The sequence below is a fragment of the Gavialis gangeticus genome, unplaced genomic scaffold (assembly GCF_001723915.1).
Source record: "Gavialis gangeticus isolate Ggan-Ray unplaced genomic scaffold, GavGan_comp1, whole genome shotgun sequence".
Classification (NCBI taxonomy): Eukaryota; Metazoa; Chordata; order Crocodylia; family Gavialidae; genus Gavialis; species Gavialis gangeticus.
Window position 1 is genome coordinate 148,180,585 of NW_017729025.1, and position 17,707 is coordinate 148,198,291.

General features: G+C 46.0%; 1 protein-coding gene across 2 annotated transcripts in view; it reads right to left on the reverse strand.

The window, feature by feature from the left end:
• LSP1 (lymphocyte-specific protein 1) overlaps positions 1 to 17,707 on the reverse strand; it is a 111,531-nt gene that overhangs the window by 54,129 nt on the left and 39,695 nt on the right. The window contains exon 1 of one of the 2 annotated variants that reach the window (XM_019519739.1): positions 17,059 to 17,316. The exons of the other annotated variant lie outside the window; for it this stretch is intronic. Within the exon in view, the coding sequence (XP_019375284.1) occupies positions 17,059 to 17,117 (59 nt within the window). The 5' untranslated portion in view covers positions 17,118 to 17,316. Of the gene's footprint in view, positions 1 to 17,058; positions 17,317 to 17,707 lie in introns of those variants that run through there. 2 annotated transcript variants of the gene reach the window in all.

Consider the following 17,707-nt stretch of genomic DNA (forward strand, 5'->3'; position numbering starts at 1 on the left):
CCCACCTTGCTGCAAGCAGGAACAAAGAGCATGAAGCTACCAGTAACACGGGACCTACGAAATCCCGTCTTTATTCATTTCACACTCATATTTACTGTTTTCTCCACAGTTCCCATAGAAACAGTTGTCTCTGCTCCTGGCAGGAAGCCACCGTGTTGTTTTTTTTTTTTCCTTCAATATATAAATGAAGTCATTCATTAAACTCCACTATGACCTCCCCCCCTTTTTGTGACAGCACTTGATAGAGTCTCCAATTCAGAAAGGCTCTTAACCCCATCTGCCCTGGACTGACCCAGTCGTAAGAAAGAAGGACCACATTTTTGCCAAAGCAAGTAGGATTTTTATAGTTCCCCTGGCACTGCCAAGGGGACTCCAGTTGGGAAGAATTACAGCAGGACTCTAGGGGATCTCTGAAGGGCTGCAGTAGGAACGGTGTGACAGTCTGCTCCATTGCCAAGTAACTTTGATTCGTAGCCTTCTCTGTTTCCCAGTTGGATGTGACTAATTCTCTCTCCATGACCTCACCGGCTCGCTATTCTGTCGCTACATCTTCTGAACCGGCTGTGTGGAATGTGAGCGGAGGACAGTAACACCAAGAGCAACTGTTTCGGGGAAAACGAGCTAAAATGACTTCTCTGTTTGATACGACTTCTCTGTTCAATGAAAAGATACTATGCAAGCTTGCCCTGTAACCCAGCAAACAGGACTCTCCGGCAACTGAACTGCATCACAGCTCGCCAAACGCCCCTATAGACTCCTTGCCATAAATACGCAGATGGAAACTTTCTGTTGCGCAGCACCATTGCCTCAGAAGTCCTTCCAGCAGTAGGGAAATGCCATCATGCTGAAGGCCTCAGTCATGCTTCCCTTGGGAATAAGGGCCGCAGAGGAGAGCCCCAGATGATCCCCAGCCAGTGGTTTCCCCTGGATGTCTCAAACAGAACCTCTAAAGGGTACACTTTTTTACCAAAACTTTGGAACGGCCTGGATTAATTTCAGTGCTTAAGCAATTCAGAGGGCTGGCAGTACAGCCGTGGGAGTAACGGATTTTTTTTGGCAGGCAAACAAAAAAATCCCCCAAAAAATCATTTCGGGTTGACGCAAAAGGAAAAAGTTTGTTTTTTCACAGTAAAATTCAAACAATAAATATTCATTTTGGATCACCTAAAATATTTTGTCTGACCCAAAATTAAATGTTTTATTTCAGTTTTGGGGTGATGTCATCATTTATAGCTTTATTTATATATTTGAACATTTAGGTCAGGGGTTGTCAAACGGGGGTACGCGAAAAGGCCCTAGGGGGTATGCGCAGGCAGGGATGAAGCGCTGCCACACACCATCCCATGCTGCTGCGTAGGTGCCACCCACCTGGCTGGACACAGGGCAGTGGGTAAAGCTCACACGTGGCAGCTGCTGCTGCTCTGCATTCAGCCGCACACCGCCACCCCTGCTCTGTGTCTGACCATGTGCCACCCCCCCGCTCCATGTCCAGCTGCTGTCGGTACACTGCTCCGCATCTGGCTGCCAGGGGTACACTGATCCAAAAAGGTTGAAAAGTCCTGATTTAGGTCAACCTTGAAACCCATTTGCCATTTCAAAACCAGAAGTTAGGATCATAGAAACTTACAGTGTTTCATTCTGAAAACAATGAAACAAAATGTTCGTGCTTTTCCAAAATTTCATTCCTTGTGTTTCCAGATCAAACACGTCAGATTTGGTGAATTGGTTTGGTCACTTCACAGATGTGTTTTCCAGCAAATGTACTGTGTGCTGAAAAATTTACACCCAGCTGTAGCTGGTGGTGCAGAGTAGACCTGCATACTACAGAAGGAGGTTCTGTCTCTACCCATGTAACTCCAGACTGACTGCACTCACCACGCACTGCTATTGTCATCCTATCCAGGAGCTTCTGGAAGAAGCAGAGCATTATGCACGATGAAGTAGACCCACATTTGTTTCACTGGTGACTTAATGCTCTTGAGGAACAAACTTGTCTACAGTTGTCACCTCTCCACTATCTATAGTTTGCAAGCATGAGGGGATGGGAATCTATACTCTGGTACTAATGTATGAATATGCAATAGGTCTAGAAACTGCACTGATGTTAGAGTCCATTTGATATTCATTTCTTATGAAACCCCCACTGCAGAAGGCATGTTTGCTTTAAAAGCAGTCTGTCACGGGGTAATGTAAAATCTCTTTCGTTGCACACCCCACCCTCCCCTGGCTCCAGCCCTTATGTTTCTCAGCCTGCCCTTATGCTCTGAACTCCTAACTTTTGTTACACCCTAACTTTTTGCTGCAGACAGCTGTGAATATACGCTGAGCACATGATGGGGAGTTCATGGTGACTGTAAAAAGGCAAAGGAGGTGGAGGAAAAGGAAAATTTGGGCAGCCACACTCATGCAATGGGTCTGATTTTGAATTTCCTTATACTGTGAGCTGCCTTGCAGGGGATTGAAGCAAGTGTGAGTAGGCCCCAGACACAGTCCCATCAAAAGGCATGGTTAAGCATATTAGAATAGACCAGACACTCCATGGCCCAGGAATGGCTATGTTTTATCTGACTGGGACAGAGCCTGGTCCTTTCCCCATTCTTCCTGAAAAGCTCCACTGGATGTGCTCTCCCCTGGGGAACTGGGGCCAAAAAAAAAAGTTGTTACAGCTACAACAGCTGTTTACCCCATCTGACCTGCAGTCTACCTCCCTCCCTTTGCCTGCCTGCCCAGAGCTCTCTCATAGTGGGACAAGGGGAGAACATGGACTTCAGTGCAGAGCAGAATCCAAGATTTCACCACCACACCCTATTCTCTGGATCCTTCCTCCCCACTCCATTTTCTTTCTCACACGCTTTCCATGGGGTGGATAAGAGAACAGAAGGCTGAGCCTGCATTGTTACATGATAGATCCCTGTGCGTGGAGTTAATAAGCTGAGAGAGAAGGACCGAAGAAGGGAGTGATTGGAGGAGGGATTGCAGTCATTCCAAGTAGTCTGACTAAAGCCTTCGCTGCAGCCCACAGGGTTCTGGTGGTTACAGAGCTATTCTGCAGCACATACGCGCTTCAAGGGATGATCTTGTCCCTTCCTATGATCATCATGTGCCAGCTACCACATATTGCCATTTACAGAGAGTTTGGGGTTCTTGTGGGCTGCAGTAACGCTCCCCAACTATGAGTTCATATCAGCTTTAACTCTCTTTTTCCCAAAGCTGGATGGAATTGTTGATGTATGTTCCCGTCCAGCAAAAGCATCCTATTGCCTCTCAGGACAGCCAGCAAGCAGATCTGCATGATGGGGGTCAAAAAGCAAACCATGCAAGCAATGCTAAAAAACATATTTGAATGAGCAAATCCTGAAGCGGAAGAGATTGGGTGGTCCAGTGAGCAAGATGCTAAACCAAGACTAGTCCTGGGTACTAAACTCTGTCATGTAGCATAGGCAGGTTATTCCCTTGCATTTCTGACTGCAGTACCTTTGCAAAAGGAACTCTCTCTTCCTACAATGCTGAAAAATGCTAAAACCTAGAGAGAGGCTCAAGATTCGAACTCTGCCAAAATCCAGTGATGCTCACACCTCAAGGTCTGAGTTGGGCCAAATGCCATGATTGATGTCTGATCTTGATTTGCCCAGCATTTATGATCTGCTTAGAGATGAAGTTTCATTTCCATCCATTCCCTGCTTTTATGTCCCACTGATAGTGAAAGGCATGCACATTAATGCTCTAATTCTGCTCTCCTGAGACATCAGGGCTGTTAATGCCCACTCCCAGCAAACTAGGGTTTCAAGAAAGGTCATCTTCCTCTTGACATATTCCTCACCCTCACTGAAGGAAGTGATAGTTGCCAGGCAGGAGAATTTCTGGCAAAGCTTCTGCTGTGTTTAAAGCAAATCCACCAGACTCTGGGAGCCTTTTGCATGGTTCACAGCTAAGAGGAAGTTTTGCTGGCACAAAACCAACCCTCAGCACTAAAGTTAATTCCAGAAAGGAAAATGAACAACCTCCCAGGAGGACCTAGACTTCAAGGATCTCTGCCAGAGCCCAATACTGCTGTACATGTGAATTTAGCATTCCTGTCTCCTGAGCTAGCCCTGGCTGCAAGTGCCAGGAAGGTGTCATCATGGTCCTACTGCATATAGGTCATTCTCCCCAGCATGTACAAGGACCAGGATAGGTGGGAGGCAATGGAGGAGGCTTTGGGAACATGGACTGCCAGTAACAGCAGGAACTCCTCATTTGAACAGCTTTGCACTGTCACTGATATTGTCCAAAGCATTCTGCTCCCATTGAAGTCAGTAGTAAAAGTCCCACGCACTTCAATGGGAAAAGAGCTAAACCAATACTGAACACCTCTGAAAAAATACCATGGAGGTAGACTCCTGAACGAAGCTGTTAGAGATGGACCTGGCTACCCTGTGACTCTTCCTCAGGATCCTCCGATTGCTCAGTCATCTGTTTTTGGTGAAAGGGGAGGGAGAGAAAGAGTAGGGAGGGAGGGAAACATCCCATAGACCTGTACATGAGATCTTCCCCTTCCCAATGAATTCATTCTAGGCCAGGATTTCCCTGGGATGAGCAACATGACTCAGCCCCAGTGCAGGTCAGGAAGAGGGTGCCTTTCAGTCTGTGCTTCCAGAAGGTTTGTCTTGCAACCTAGTCCTCAGTGGAGGAAATCTTTATCCTAGCTCTAAAGCAGGGGTAGTCAACCTGTGACACGTGCCGCAACTGGTACAGCCCCTGTGTATGGCACATAGCAGACCCAGGATAGAACAGGCAAAACAGGGGCAGGCAGGGCAGGGAGCAGAAAACAGAGCAGCAAATCAGACAGGAAGCAGAAGAGATTGGGTAGGAGCACAAGACACAGGACAGAAAGCAGCGCAGCCGATCTGGCAAGGGAAGAAGGGGGTGGCCTCGAGGAGGGAGGGTATGGGGCTAATTTGTAGCATGCTTACCAAAAAGGTTGTCCCTCCCCCACTCCCCCCATTCAAAAAGCATCAGTTTCCTGTTCAAGGACAGATAAAGATGCTGCCCATGTGCATTGGTTTCATTCCTCAGCTGCTGCAGAGCTCAGTTGGGAGTTTATGCTACAAAGTTTAGACTAGAAGAACACAGAGGGGGAAATGGTGTCTGTGCTTCTTCTCATACACTGCTTCACTGCCACGCCTGTTTTCCCATACATTGCTTCACTGCCATGCCTCTCTTAGTCATGCTCCCCCGCCCCTCCTAGAAATCACTCTTTGTCTACAGAATTCAGACCACAGGGTAAGGCTAGCTCCACACATACCTACCCCTTGAATTATTCCAGTCCTTGCTGACATTTGGTGTTGGGAACTCTGCGGAGCTCAGTAGCTGCTTACAAAGAAAGCAAAGGACAATGAAGTGTATGTTCAGATAGGGGTAAGCCAAGCAGCCTCAGTGAAAACAAGATATAGCTCAAACCTTCCTGAATAGGAAGTGAACCAAACGATACACGACCTAACAAACTGCCTTCATTTTTTTAAATGATCCTTCTTTTTTGGGCTCCGTAGCACATCTCAGTTCTTCTCAGAAGTGGGAAGTTCAGCTGGTTCATAGACACCAAGTTTGGGATACATCAATCTGAAACCTAATGAAATAAGGTCTCAGAAGAAAAGTGTCTGGCTTGATTTCAAGCTCTATTTGTAGATACAGATGACTATCCAGATATTCACATGCTCATCCTAACAGAACCAATTGTGTTCCTCGTTGTTACATTATAATACTACTACTAGACAACAGAGCATGGAACCCCACTGTGTCAGGCACTATCTATTCATTTTATTCCCCAAAGAGCTTATATTATAAATGAGCAAGACAGTCAAAGAATGAGAGAAAGGAGGTATTAATATTAACAGTGTTGCATCAGTGCCTACAAACCCAGCACTGCCCTGAAGCTGTTGATTCTAAGCTCTGCAGAGGGTCCAAGCCCCACAAACACCATCTCTGTGTTGGCTCAGCCTAGAGATAGGCCAGCCACTGCACTGTGCTTTTATCAAACCATCTTTCACTCCCATCATTGGGCAGCTACTGAGGAACTTGGATGCAAACCCTTTCTCCTTTTCACAACTCTGGGTTGTGACACACAGTCTATTCTCTACACTCTGTTGTCTAGTAATATGGTAAGGTAACAACGATTAATACAATTGGTTCTGTTAGGATGAACACATGAATATCTGGATAGTCATTTGTATCTACAAAATGCAGATAGGACCCGAAAGCATGGGTTGGTTGAAAGTCTCCCACTTGGCAGGACAGATGGCAGCCGTGGGGTTGTTATCCCTGATATCACATTACATGCCACAACAAAGAAGGGGGAGGGAAGTCCAAGGAAAATATGGCCTGTGGGTTCCTAGATTTTCAGGCCAGAGCAGATTACTATGAGAATCACATCTGACCTGTGTACCACAGGTCAGTGAACTTCATCTAGTATTTCTGGCAGCAGCAGCAGCAATTATTCTGCTATGTATATGAATACCACTGAACCCTGCATTGATTTTTTTTTAAATGATTTGCCAAGGCTATGTTTCATTCCATTCTTCTGAGAAGATGACCTGTCAGTGCATGGTATGATGGGCAGTTGAAACCCAGAGCTGGTAATTTGCATGTTTCATAAACATCCGAGGCAAAACGAGACATATTTCAGAGTGCTGACAATGACTGGCAGGAGCAGCCCTTGGGGGAAAGACCCCAGCCCTGCTGATCAGTTTAGATTTCTCTCTCCCTCCCTCTGTCTGTCTCTCTCTCCAGCATGGGGCTTTGATGGGAAAGCTCCCTTCAGAATTAACCATGGAGAGACTCCAATATTTCTTCCTGATCCGTTAGGCCACATTCTGCTTTCTGAAGCCAGTGGGAGTGGCTCAGATGCAAGAGAATGTAGCTCACTATGGCGATCTTTTAAACTCAGAACTTGCTCTGCAGGGCACTGGAATTGCACATCAATTCAGACAATATCTTTGCAAAAAGCCAAAAACAGATAGGGAGCATTTAGCAATCTTGATTGGATTTTCTTCCCGGCAGGAGATGCTCACGAATATTACGGTACTCTATGCTTTGGATTTATCCACCTAGCTCAGTCTGGGAGGCAGCAAGCAAGAGCATTTTAAAAATCACTCCAATTGTAGACACCATGTATGTTTTGCAGGTACTTTTGTGAGTGCTCTTTAGACATAGCTTGATAGTCTGATGCAAATGCTGCCAGCAGGGCCCCCTACCTGTGTTGCTATTCCAAAATCATTCTACTGGCAACAGTCCTGGGTTCCTTATCTCAAAGAGGGACTTTAAACCTGTGGTCACTGTCCTGAGTAGGAGGTTGACATTGGTTTCTTGACTCAGTAGCCCTGAAGCAATAGCAGCTGATAAGAATGTGCCTTTCACTGCAGCACATGACTTTAACATACACCCAGTATAAGCAACACTGGGGAAAAAGAGATCCAATTTCTGGAAACCTAATGTAATAGAGTTGGAGTTGTGTTGTAACTGTGATGGTCCAGGAAATGTCTAAGGGCTCATGTACATGCTACGATTTTTGCCCTTTCATGAGCTGCAATTGCATGTCTGTTTGCATGAGCGGGATTTCCTGATACTTTGAAGGTCTTGTGCATTAAATTAAAACTCCTCTGACGTAGTTTAGTTTGGCTTACCGGGAATTAAAGCATCGCGTCCATGGATTTGTTGCATACAAAGGTACTCAAAGATATCTAATAAGCTTTTTTGTCCACCACATGGCACTGCAACTTTTTTGTAGTTCACCCCTTGGAATTGCTTTTACTTTTGAATTGCTTCTGCTTGTTTTTTTCTTGTGTGGTTTACCAGCTCCCTGCTTGCACAGCTGCATGACAGGACACGGGCACAGGGTGAGTGGGAGGTCCTGGCCAGGGGGGCAGTGCTGGACTGTCCCACTCTCCTGCGGGGTGAGCTGGGGACCTGGCTTAATTCATTTGAAAACCTAGTGCATGTAAACACAGATGCGATGCTCCAAGGATTAATTCATTTGAACATCTAGTGTGTATAAACACGGATGCAACGTTCCAAAATAAACAAGTTTAAATTTTATAAACCTATTTAATTTAATGAGGATAAAACCCTTGGTGCATACAAGTGCCCTAAGAGGCAAGGATTTTTTGTGATATCTTGGACTAACTGTATAGGTTCAAGTCCTAAAGAAGAGCACATGGTGCCCAGCAGCATATCCACCCATTCTCACAGTTATTTAGTTGGTCCATAAAAGATATCACAAAAAAACACTTGCTTTTCAAGAACCTAATGAGATTTTTAGACCTGAAACAAATAATACCATGATATTGCAGAACCATAGTAACATATGGATTCTAGCAGACAGACTTTGGTTAATGCTGTAGGCATTGTGGTTTATGAAGTCTCTCTGCACTTCATGGCTGCTATGAGACAGAGCTTGATTAGAATTGTGGTGTAATAGGAAGGGTTATAGAGCACAGATATTTGCATAGGCTTGTTCTAGATAACAAACTCTTTTGGCCCCTATGCATTTCCTTATGTTCAGCAGGCAGTAGAAGGAAAACCCATTCATTACCATTTATGTCCTGAAGTCTAGGCCCTTTGGAAAAGCGTTGGATCTTAAGTCCTTTTAGATCAAATGCCCTAGAATTCAGAACTTTTTAGATATGCTGTGGTATTCGTTTCACTTGTTAGAGAATGAGAGACAGGGAATTAAGATGATTCTAATCTTTTGCTAAGAAAGACTTGTACAAGGCAGGATAGATTTCCACCTTATAGACTAGGAAAGACATTTCTGAGGTAAGAGCTTGTCAGGATGGTTCTGACTACTTCACAAAACAAAGAGAATTAATTTTGGGTGGGTGAAGGGTGGGATGGGACTTGCTCCCATGTCCTCCCCACCATGATTTCTATGATTTTGCCTTGGTTTGCTCATGGTATACAAAGCCTGATTGACCATACAGCAGTTGATGACATTGTTACACCGGTTTAAAACTGGTGTCAGAGATCAAAATCAGGCCTGTTGCTTTTTATAGCACAGTGGAGCGGAGATATGAGATTCCAGTCACTGGGCCAGAGTTCAGAACTCACTCGTTTTCCAGCACCCAGTGCTATCTAATTCCTCTGAAAACTTGCCACCTACAGCACAGACCAAGGCGTGGAAGAGGGGAATACAGATCAGGCATGAGAATGTGCATCTCAGATCTCTGTGTGATGTAAGGTTTTCTTTCCATGTTACTATTATTTATGATTTGTATCTCAGTCATGCAGCCACAGTTGGGGTCTCCTGGTACTGTATACATACTACATGAGACAGTGACAGCTCCAAAGCATGTACAGTCTAAACCAGTGGGAGCCAACCTTCCTGGCAGGTATATCACCAGGTAAACCCCACATCCTCTCCAAGTGATCCCCTTCCCTTGCCTGCTCAGTTATTCTGCTTTGTTCCCTTGCCCTATTGGTTGCTCTCTTTTCTTCTCCTTGCCCCATGCTTCCTGCTTGATCTGTTGCTCTACTTTCTGCTCCCAACCCTATCTATCACCATTTTTCCTGCTTCCACTCTGTAGGAAGCACCTCTCTTTATGGAAGAGTAACATTATAGTTAACGCTAGACACAGGGCAGCTGTGGAGCTTCTGATATAACCATCCGTAGCACGAGGAAATTCTGGGAATGAATCCATAAGGTATTCAGGGGGGACAGCTCACATTCTTGCTCTGGAGAAAGGAGGATTAGTCACCACACTTCAGGGGGACAGGTGGACCAGAAGAGTAGGACATGGAGACCTTATGCATGTAGAGAGGCTCCAGAGAAGGGGGCGACTGCCTTGCAAAGCCAAGGATGAGCACACACTGCACAGAGCAGAGGCACTGCACGCAAGCCTCTGAGGAGGTGGGTGTGAGGTGCAGGCCACAGACCAGGACAACTCTGCTTGTGAGCATCTGGCTTCGTGCTCCAAATCCATTTATTGGCACACTACAAACAGATGTGTATTTATCTGTCCTGGGAAGGAAGAGACCTTCATGGGAGTCAAGGCTGTGGGATCTAATTCCTGGCTCAGCTGCTGGCTCACTGGGTGAGCTTTGCCAAGTGGCTTAATTGGTCTGTGCCTCCATGGGTGAAATGGGAATGAATTATACTTACCTGCCTCCCAGTGGTATTGCCAAGATTAACTCATTCACAGATGCCAAGTGCTTTTATGAGGTCCTTGGATAAAAGGTGTTGGACAAGAGCAGTAAGGTAGGCAAGGCAGGTAGGCTGATGGGTAGGTACAAAGATGCAGACAGACAATTCTGCGGAGCAGATTTTCTATATCAGCTCTGCCTTTCTTCCCACTCTTATTCAGAATTGAGGAGGAGGCGGACTAATTTCCTCAGCCTGAAACGATGCCCAGTTACCATAAGGCCAGGTTTTGTTCAAGGCCAAGAGACAGCTCAGTGCTAGAACACGTATCTGAGTGCATTAGCTCCAGAGCTGGACTGCATTGCAGACTGCCACCCCCTTCTTGTTTTCACAGCTTCCTATCCAGGGATGGGCAATGAGAGAGACATATGCATTGCACAACCAGACAATGGCAGACAGGAAGGGCTATCAGCTTCCCAGACAACATCCAGCCCTCCCACCTAAACAATGAGGATTGCAGGCCTAATATTGACACATGGCTCTGAGCACAGCAGCGCTGCCTGTGTACAATACAGCACTAAAGTGGAGGTAGAGCTGGGACAACTCCCTGGATGGGGCCATCCAGGGCTGTACAATCCATCATCAGCCCACCACACCAGGCCTGCTGGTGTCCTGCAAGCCCCGCTGAGCCCTGGTGGAAAGCTGATCTCGCACCCCTGCCCCAACAAATGGCATATGGCCATTCATTCCCACTGCTGCCTGCTTATTCCTCTGCCTCACTGAACTTGCTAAGTTGCCAGTCAGCTATGCCCTAAACAAGTGGCAACAGAAAGTTATAGTGTAAATGGGGAATGGGGGGGGCAAATCACACAACCAGGGAGGAACCAGAAGTGTACTGAACACCACTGTGGGTCTTCAGACTGGTGGTGGGAAAGTGAGGCAAGGCAAGAAGGTGGCTACTTTAACCCTTGTGAATGACTGTAGTTACCTTCAGTCAATGGCACTCGGCTGCAATGCCTCCTTCCTATGACTTCTCCCTGGAAAGGAATCTGAGCCTCCCACAACAACAGCTGATCTCTTCCTCTGGGCGCCTGCCCAAGCAGCTGTACCCCTTCACTTGTCTCCTGCCCACTGCAGTAGCTCTGCTGCCTCAGACTGCTTCCCCTCCCTCTTCCTAGCTCCCTTTTCAGTCCAACAGACACCTGCTTTCATCTGTCCCACTTCCGCACTACAAGTTCTCCTCCTCCTTTCCCTATCAATTGAGTACCTAGACCAGTGGTAGCCAAACCAAGGCTCTCTGCAAATTGGCCAAAGCCCTGCCCACTTCTCCCCAAGGTGGCTCTGGAAGACAGTGCAGCCCAGCGCCTCCTACCGCTCTGGCTTTCCCTGTGGGGAGCATGCCCCAAGCTCACCCTCTTCCCTTTGGGACTGCCGGCTCAAGTGCTAGGCTGCCGAGGTGGGGGGCTGCAGCCATGCCACTTACCCCAGGATGCACTGCCCATGGGGAAAGCCAGAGTGGGTCAGCTTGGTGGGGGAGGGGGTCACCTCCACTCCAGGTTATGCAGCACCCTCCGCTCTCTGGCTCTTGAACTTCGGTGGAAGAACGGATGTGGCTCCCAGGGCGAGTAACTCTGGCCTCCCCTGGCCTATACCCACTAACAGAAAGGATGATTGCTTAAATACTGGTTTACAATATTGAGGAAGATCAATTCTTATTATTCACCTCCTTGTTTCGAGTCTCTTTAGGTGTGACAGTCTCAACTCTTTTCCCCTCTTGCTACTATGACATCCCAGTCACCACAACAACACTCCCTGGAAAGCTACAACCCCAGATCCCCTTCCTAATGCCATTTCCCTCCCCAGGCCAAAATTGCATGCCTGCTCCAGCCACTTTCCAGCCCTTAGGATACACTGATCTCTGCTCCTGCCTGGACAGCTCATTATTCTGATGGAAAAGAAATTCAGGGCAAGTTTCTCCCATCCAGACAAACTATTGTGAGCTCTGGGAAACGTAGGAAGCTCTAGGAAACTTAGGAAGGTAAGTAAGGCCATTTAAGAGGGTGGGAAAGACAACAAAGTAGCCTGAGCCTTCATCAAACCAAACACTCCACACAGGAGCAATAAAATACACCACACTCCCAGGAGATTTTGAGGAAAATGCCCCCCAAACTAAGAGAATTTAGACCACATGGCAGGGGCTGAATTGGTTCCTGGGTTTCTACAACAAAAAGTCCCTCCACTTTAGGAAGAGGCACAAGACATGGAGCCTGCCAATACTGGGAACAAGGTGACTCAGATTAAGACGGAGTATTGTATATAGGACATACCACTTCTACAGTGCATGAAGGACATGCAGTTTCCTCAGGCTGTAGTTCCATATGACAGCTTCATCTATGTTTGGCCCATAGAATAAGCCTGGTTTAAACCATGCATTGGTTTTCCACACTAATGATTCTGCTGACTGATAAAAGGCTGAGAGTAGTCATTTTGCGTGGTCAAAGAAATATCTTCAAGTTCTCTCTCCACTGAGAGTCTTCACCTCCCCCCCACCCCAATTCCTGCAATGAAATTGTTATTTCAGATTCTGATGACTTGAACATGATGATCACCATTTTTTGTTCATTCAGCAGTATAGCTTACTGCCCTGTTATAGACCAGGATCACATTGTGCTAGGCGATATACAAACAGAACAGAAACTGTTCATGTTCCAGAGTACTGTCTTTTCAAACATCAGTTTTGGAATCCATCCACAAAGAGAAGGGAGAAAACTCATACGAATTTCTATGAAAGGGTTAACTTCTTTTACACACACACACACACACACACACACACACACACACACAGAGCCAACTACAATAATGAATCAAGTGAGTAAGGAAATCTGATTATATGAAATCATCTCAAGGACACTGCTTCTATTCTGGAAGTAGCGGAAGCTGCATCGATGAAAGAAGCATTTTTAAGAAGCTCAAAACAGAAGCACATACAAATTTACAAAGAGGTTGATTTGTGGGTCAATTAAATTGCAATATTCTGTTGCAAAACACAGGAGGTTCAATAAACGCATGGGGGGTAAACTTCCAGCAGGGGTGGCTGATGAATGAATTGGAATGACTGGCAATAGCTGCCTATCTTATTTATAGGAATTCATTAGAAGAGCAAGGAAAAAGATATAGTGAGTCAGGAAGAAAGATAAACTAGTTAATGTTTGGAGAGTGATTTCAAAACATAAGACCTTGCAGAAGGGCTTGGTATTATCACCGGGAACTTATTGTGAGCAGAACAAAGAAGCCTGATGTCTGATGGATGCTCTTTCAAAATGTTTTGCCTGATGGAGACCCCTGCTCCACAGTGGGAGCTCCAAAGAGAGGAGTTAGATAAGACTCTAATTGCTCATTCTTTCCTGATGTCCTTCTAGGTAATTACACAGTCCCTCGTGATGTGCATTCCCTGCCATTGCAAGGTGCATCCTTGCACTCTGTTAGCTCAGTCCCCAACCTTTCTGATGTAAAAGGCATGCTGCTGTCAAGCATTTTCATGCTAAGCTACCACTCTCTCTTTCTGTGGGTGGACAGAAAGGAGCAGGAAGGGTTTACTGTACAATCCACATCTAGGCTGTAGGGGGATGGGGTCCACGATTCTCAAGGAACAGCAGCCAGTCGGTGTTCTCAGGGAGCACTCATCTTCACATAGGCCATCAGGCCAAAAAGCACAAAAAGGCTTCAGTCAAAACCCATGGAATTTAAAAGGCACTGTGTTGACATCAGGGTGCTTTGGACAAGGTCCTCAAACCAGTGTAGTGGGAAAAAAGCTTTCTTGTATAATTTGGAAATATCACTGTTCCTGTACTTTACTTCATCCTGGGAGGTATTAAATGATGCCTAGAAAAGAGTAATTCACCAAGGACTGCTGAATATATTTGGCACATTAAGTTATACATACATTACATATGGCCTTTCATCCTAGGTGCAGCTCCACACAGGAACATGGCTGTAAAGAGGTCGTGTGGGACCCGGGGGTGGGGGAGAGCAATGAGAGCCCCAAATGCAGCCTAGTCTCTGGAGGACTCTAGAGCCAGTGCAAGGCTGACCTTCTCTCTACTGGTCCAAACTCCCCTCCCCTCCCCCATCCCACCCCCATACACACACACACTCCTGCCCTGCACAGTACCACTGGGCTGCTTGAATTCATATGCAGCATTTTAGTAGAAGCAGCAACTCCCACGGGCTATGCCTCCCTCCTAAAAATGAGGATGGATGCAATCTAATTATTTTCAGCAAATGAGGTGCAAATCTGAGGCATCTGGCAAGTTGCCTGGGGGTCACTTGATTGAACAAAGATAAAGTGCCCTAGTGTCAGGAGTACACAGGAGGAAGCTTTCAGCAACCCTTGCCTCAAATAAGCAGGGTGGGAAAGAGCTTAGCAGTCCAACAGTGCCTGCATCAAACTGACATCCCTAGCACTCACACTGTATTGCCACCAATGTGACTCTGTACTGGTATCACCTCTTCTAAATTTGACAGCCAAAAGGCACATATACTTTGGACATGGCTGCAGTGCAGCCAGTGTGATTACAGTGAGGCTGGTATCTCCATTCATAGTGGAAAGCAGGAGAATAACAATCATCCTTTGCACTGGCGCAATGTCTTGAGGCAAGGCAACTCCAAGCACCTCACAAACTTAAATGAGATAATGCCATATTAGCCTCAGAAAACAGTTGCAAAAAGAAGGCCTGGGATTGTTTAGTTAGCTAGCAATGTGCAATCAGTAATTTTGCTCATGGTGAAACTTAGGCCGGCACTGTCCTGTGAAGAAGGTGACCTCCTTCCCAGAGGGTTTCACCGCATATGAAGAAAAGCACTCACGGCAGGGACCAAAGTTTATCCATACTGTGCAACCCTATTGATTTCTCAGGTCTTCCGTGGGTTATGTGGATGTAACTAGCAGTGAAATTCATCACTCCCCCCACCCCTTTGCCACCCATAGAATAAACACCTAAACTTGAATTCAACATAAATTTACCAAACGACCCAATTCAACTGCAGTTTTAATCTGTATAATTCCTAAAAACTCTCTGTCCTAGTACAATTATAGTAGGCAAGTCCTCTTCCCAGTTGGCACCTGTAATCCCTATTGGTATTAAAAGGAGCTTTGAACAGATAATAAAAGAATATACCTCCAGGTATGCTATACTGAATCTGGGCCCTTGTACTGAATCCAGGCATGGAGGCATATGAGACTCTCTGCTCCTCTCTATCCATCTATGATTTGCACCATGCTCATTACTTTGGTTTCCTGCAAAAAGTTTCACTCCAGATTTGTGTTTTGGGGAAGACAGACAGGGTATCTGTCCTTTTACTTGCATTACCATCATCAGCCCCACCCAATCCTCACCAATTCTCTTAGTCCCATGTCCTATACCATTATTTGTCAACTTATTGAAATTCATTCAGCAGTTTTATTTCACTTGCAGTTTCCTAAACCTTTCAACCCAGGCACAAGCAGCATCATTCTGACTGGATATTTCCAAAAATGGAGTGGCCGCCCTGGATCCGGCCAGTGGGAACACCAGCAAGGGGTCAAAAGAGAGTCGAACATCCTCCCGTCTCTCCCAGGGGCTGATTCAATGCCTGATGAAGTCACCCGGAGTCGTTCTATTGATGCCAACACATACTGGATTGGGCCTGAAGAGTGGGTGGGTGAAGGAAGTTTCTGGACTGGTTGAACCAAAAGAACAAATTTCCTTTGCACCTATAGAGTGAAAAACCCTTCTGAGGAGAAGCTGAAGGCTGCATTACTGTATGTGAAAATGCTGAAGCTGAATGGAGCCTGGGAACAGGAATCCCAGCTTCCCAAAACCGCATGCTCCAGATGGCCTCCTCCAACCCAGACCTTGGGCTTAGCATCCTCTGGTGAAGTCAGATGTTATGCAGGGAGCACTAAAGCACCTAACTTTCATCTCCAACTCGTTCTATTTCCCCTTCTTCACACCAAGTCAAACTTAGCGATGACAGAGTAATACATTTCCCCTGTCAAATGTGAGCTTTCCACATCCTCTGGCATGGGGTATAAAAAACCTCTCTAGTTCCAGTAGCTACTGGGGAGCTGGAACACTGAGGCAAAGAGCTAAACTGGCATTTCCAGTTCACATTAAAAAGCAGCATGCCGGCAGAGGAGGGAAGTCCCATCTCCAGTAAACATGCAGCATACAGTGTAGTGATCCTCTCTGGACAGTTTTGGGCTCAGCATTTAGCAACAAAAAGGAACCCAGCACGTTGAGGCTGCCCAATGAACTACCCTAGGATTACAGCCCAAGCTACTCAGTGGGTGTATATCAGCATTGCTACGAAGAGGAAATCAGTAGATCCACGCTGACTTTATAGCAGCAGAGGAGCTGACCCTCTACGGACCTGCAGCTGCACATGAATTGCCCATAACATGAGTCACAAGAAAACTTTGCTAGGCAGAGTCCCTCTCCTCCAGCTGAGAGGCACACACATCCACAAACTCTCCAAGCCAAGAGTTCAAACCAGCAGGTTCAGGTAAGTATCGCAATACAGTCGCGTTAAGCTATTTTTGCTATCTGCTTTTGTGAAAGCCACCACCAGTAAGTTCAAATCTGCCTTCTTTATTTTATTATTTGAGTTTCATTTATTTTCCTGGCTCCCAATATGTTCCGTCTGCCTCAGAGCCCTGTTCACTAATGCATTCAACTGATTTAAATATATGTGCATACACACACACACACACACACACACTATGCAACAGAACAATATTACTCTTCTCCCCACGGTATGAGCAAATGCCCCTCTGGGAAATAAACAGCCCGTGGTGTTTGGAATTAGCTAAATATCTATGGTGGAGAGTTAATGAACTGAGCTCTGTGTAACAAAGAACCCCTCCTCCCTGCCTTCACTCAGCCTGGGCTAGGCAGGTAAAGACTTACCTTAAGAGGTTTTCTAAGCCCTGTTTACTGGAATTTCTCCTCAGGATTGCACTGGTCATGGTGGGAGAGGTTGAACTCAGGGCAGGCTCACAGATCCTAGCTGCTAAACCTTCTTTTCCTCACTTTCCCCCACCCTTCTCTTTTCTCTTTTTCTTCTTCTTTTTTTAAAATATAAATAATCCTGTTAGTTCTCTCTCCCTCTCCCCTCTCTCTCTCTTCAGGAAGTTCTGCAGCTGGTTTCCTTTTGTTTCCCTAAGCCCCCCTGTTCCACCCCCCTCTTGTCTCCTCCACCTCTACCTCCTCCTTCTCAGCCTAGTGGAAATGTCAGAGAAAAAATCTTTCAGAGAGAAGCTTTGTAGTTAGAGGCAAAGCAAGGTCCCCTCCCTGCATGCATCTGATTGCTGAGTGAGCTCAGTGTGAAGCCTTGAGCTCTACAAGCAATGGACTATTCTTATATATTGATATCTGTTTCAGTCTCTTCTTTCTTAACTCTCCTTCAATCTTATGCTTTGCTTCCTTTTCTTTTCTTTTCCTCTACTTCCCCATTCCCTATTTATTGTCTGTCTTCTTCACTTTCTGGTCTATTTCTTTCCCTATTAACCAATTCTTTCCTAATTGCACGAATTAGAAACAAAAGCCACTCGGGGAC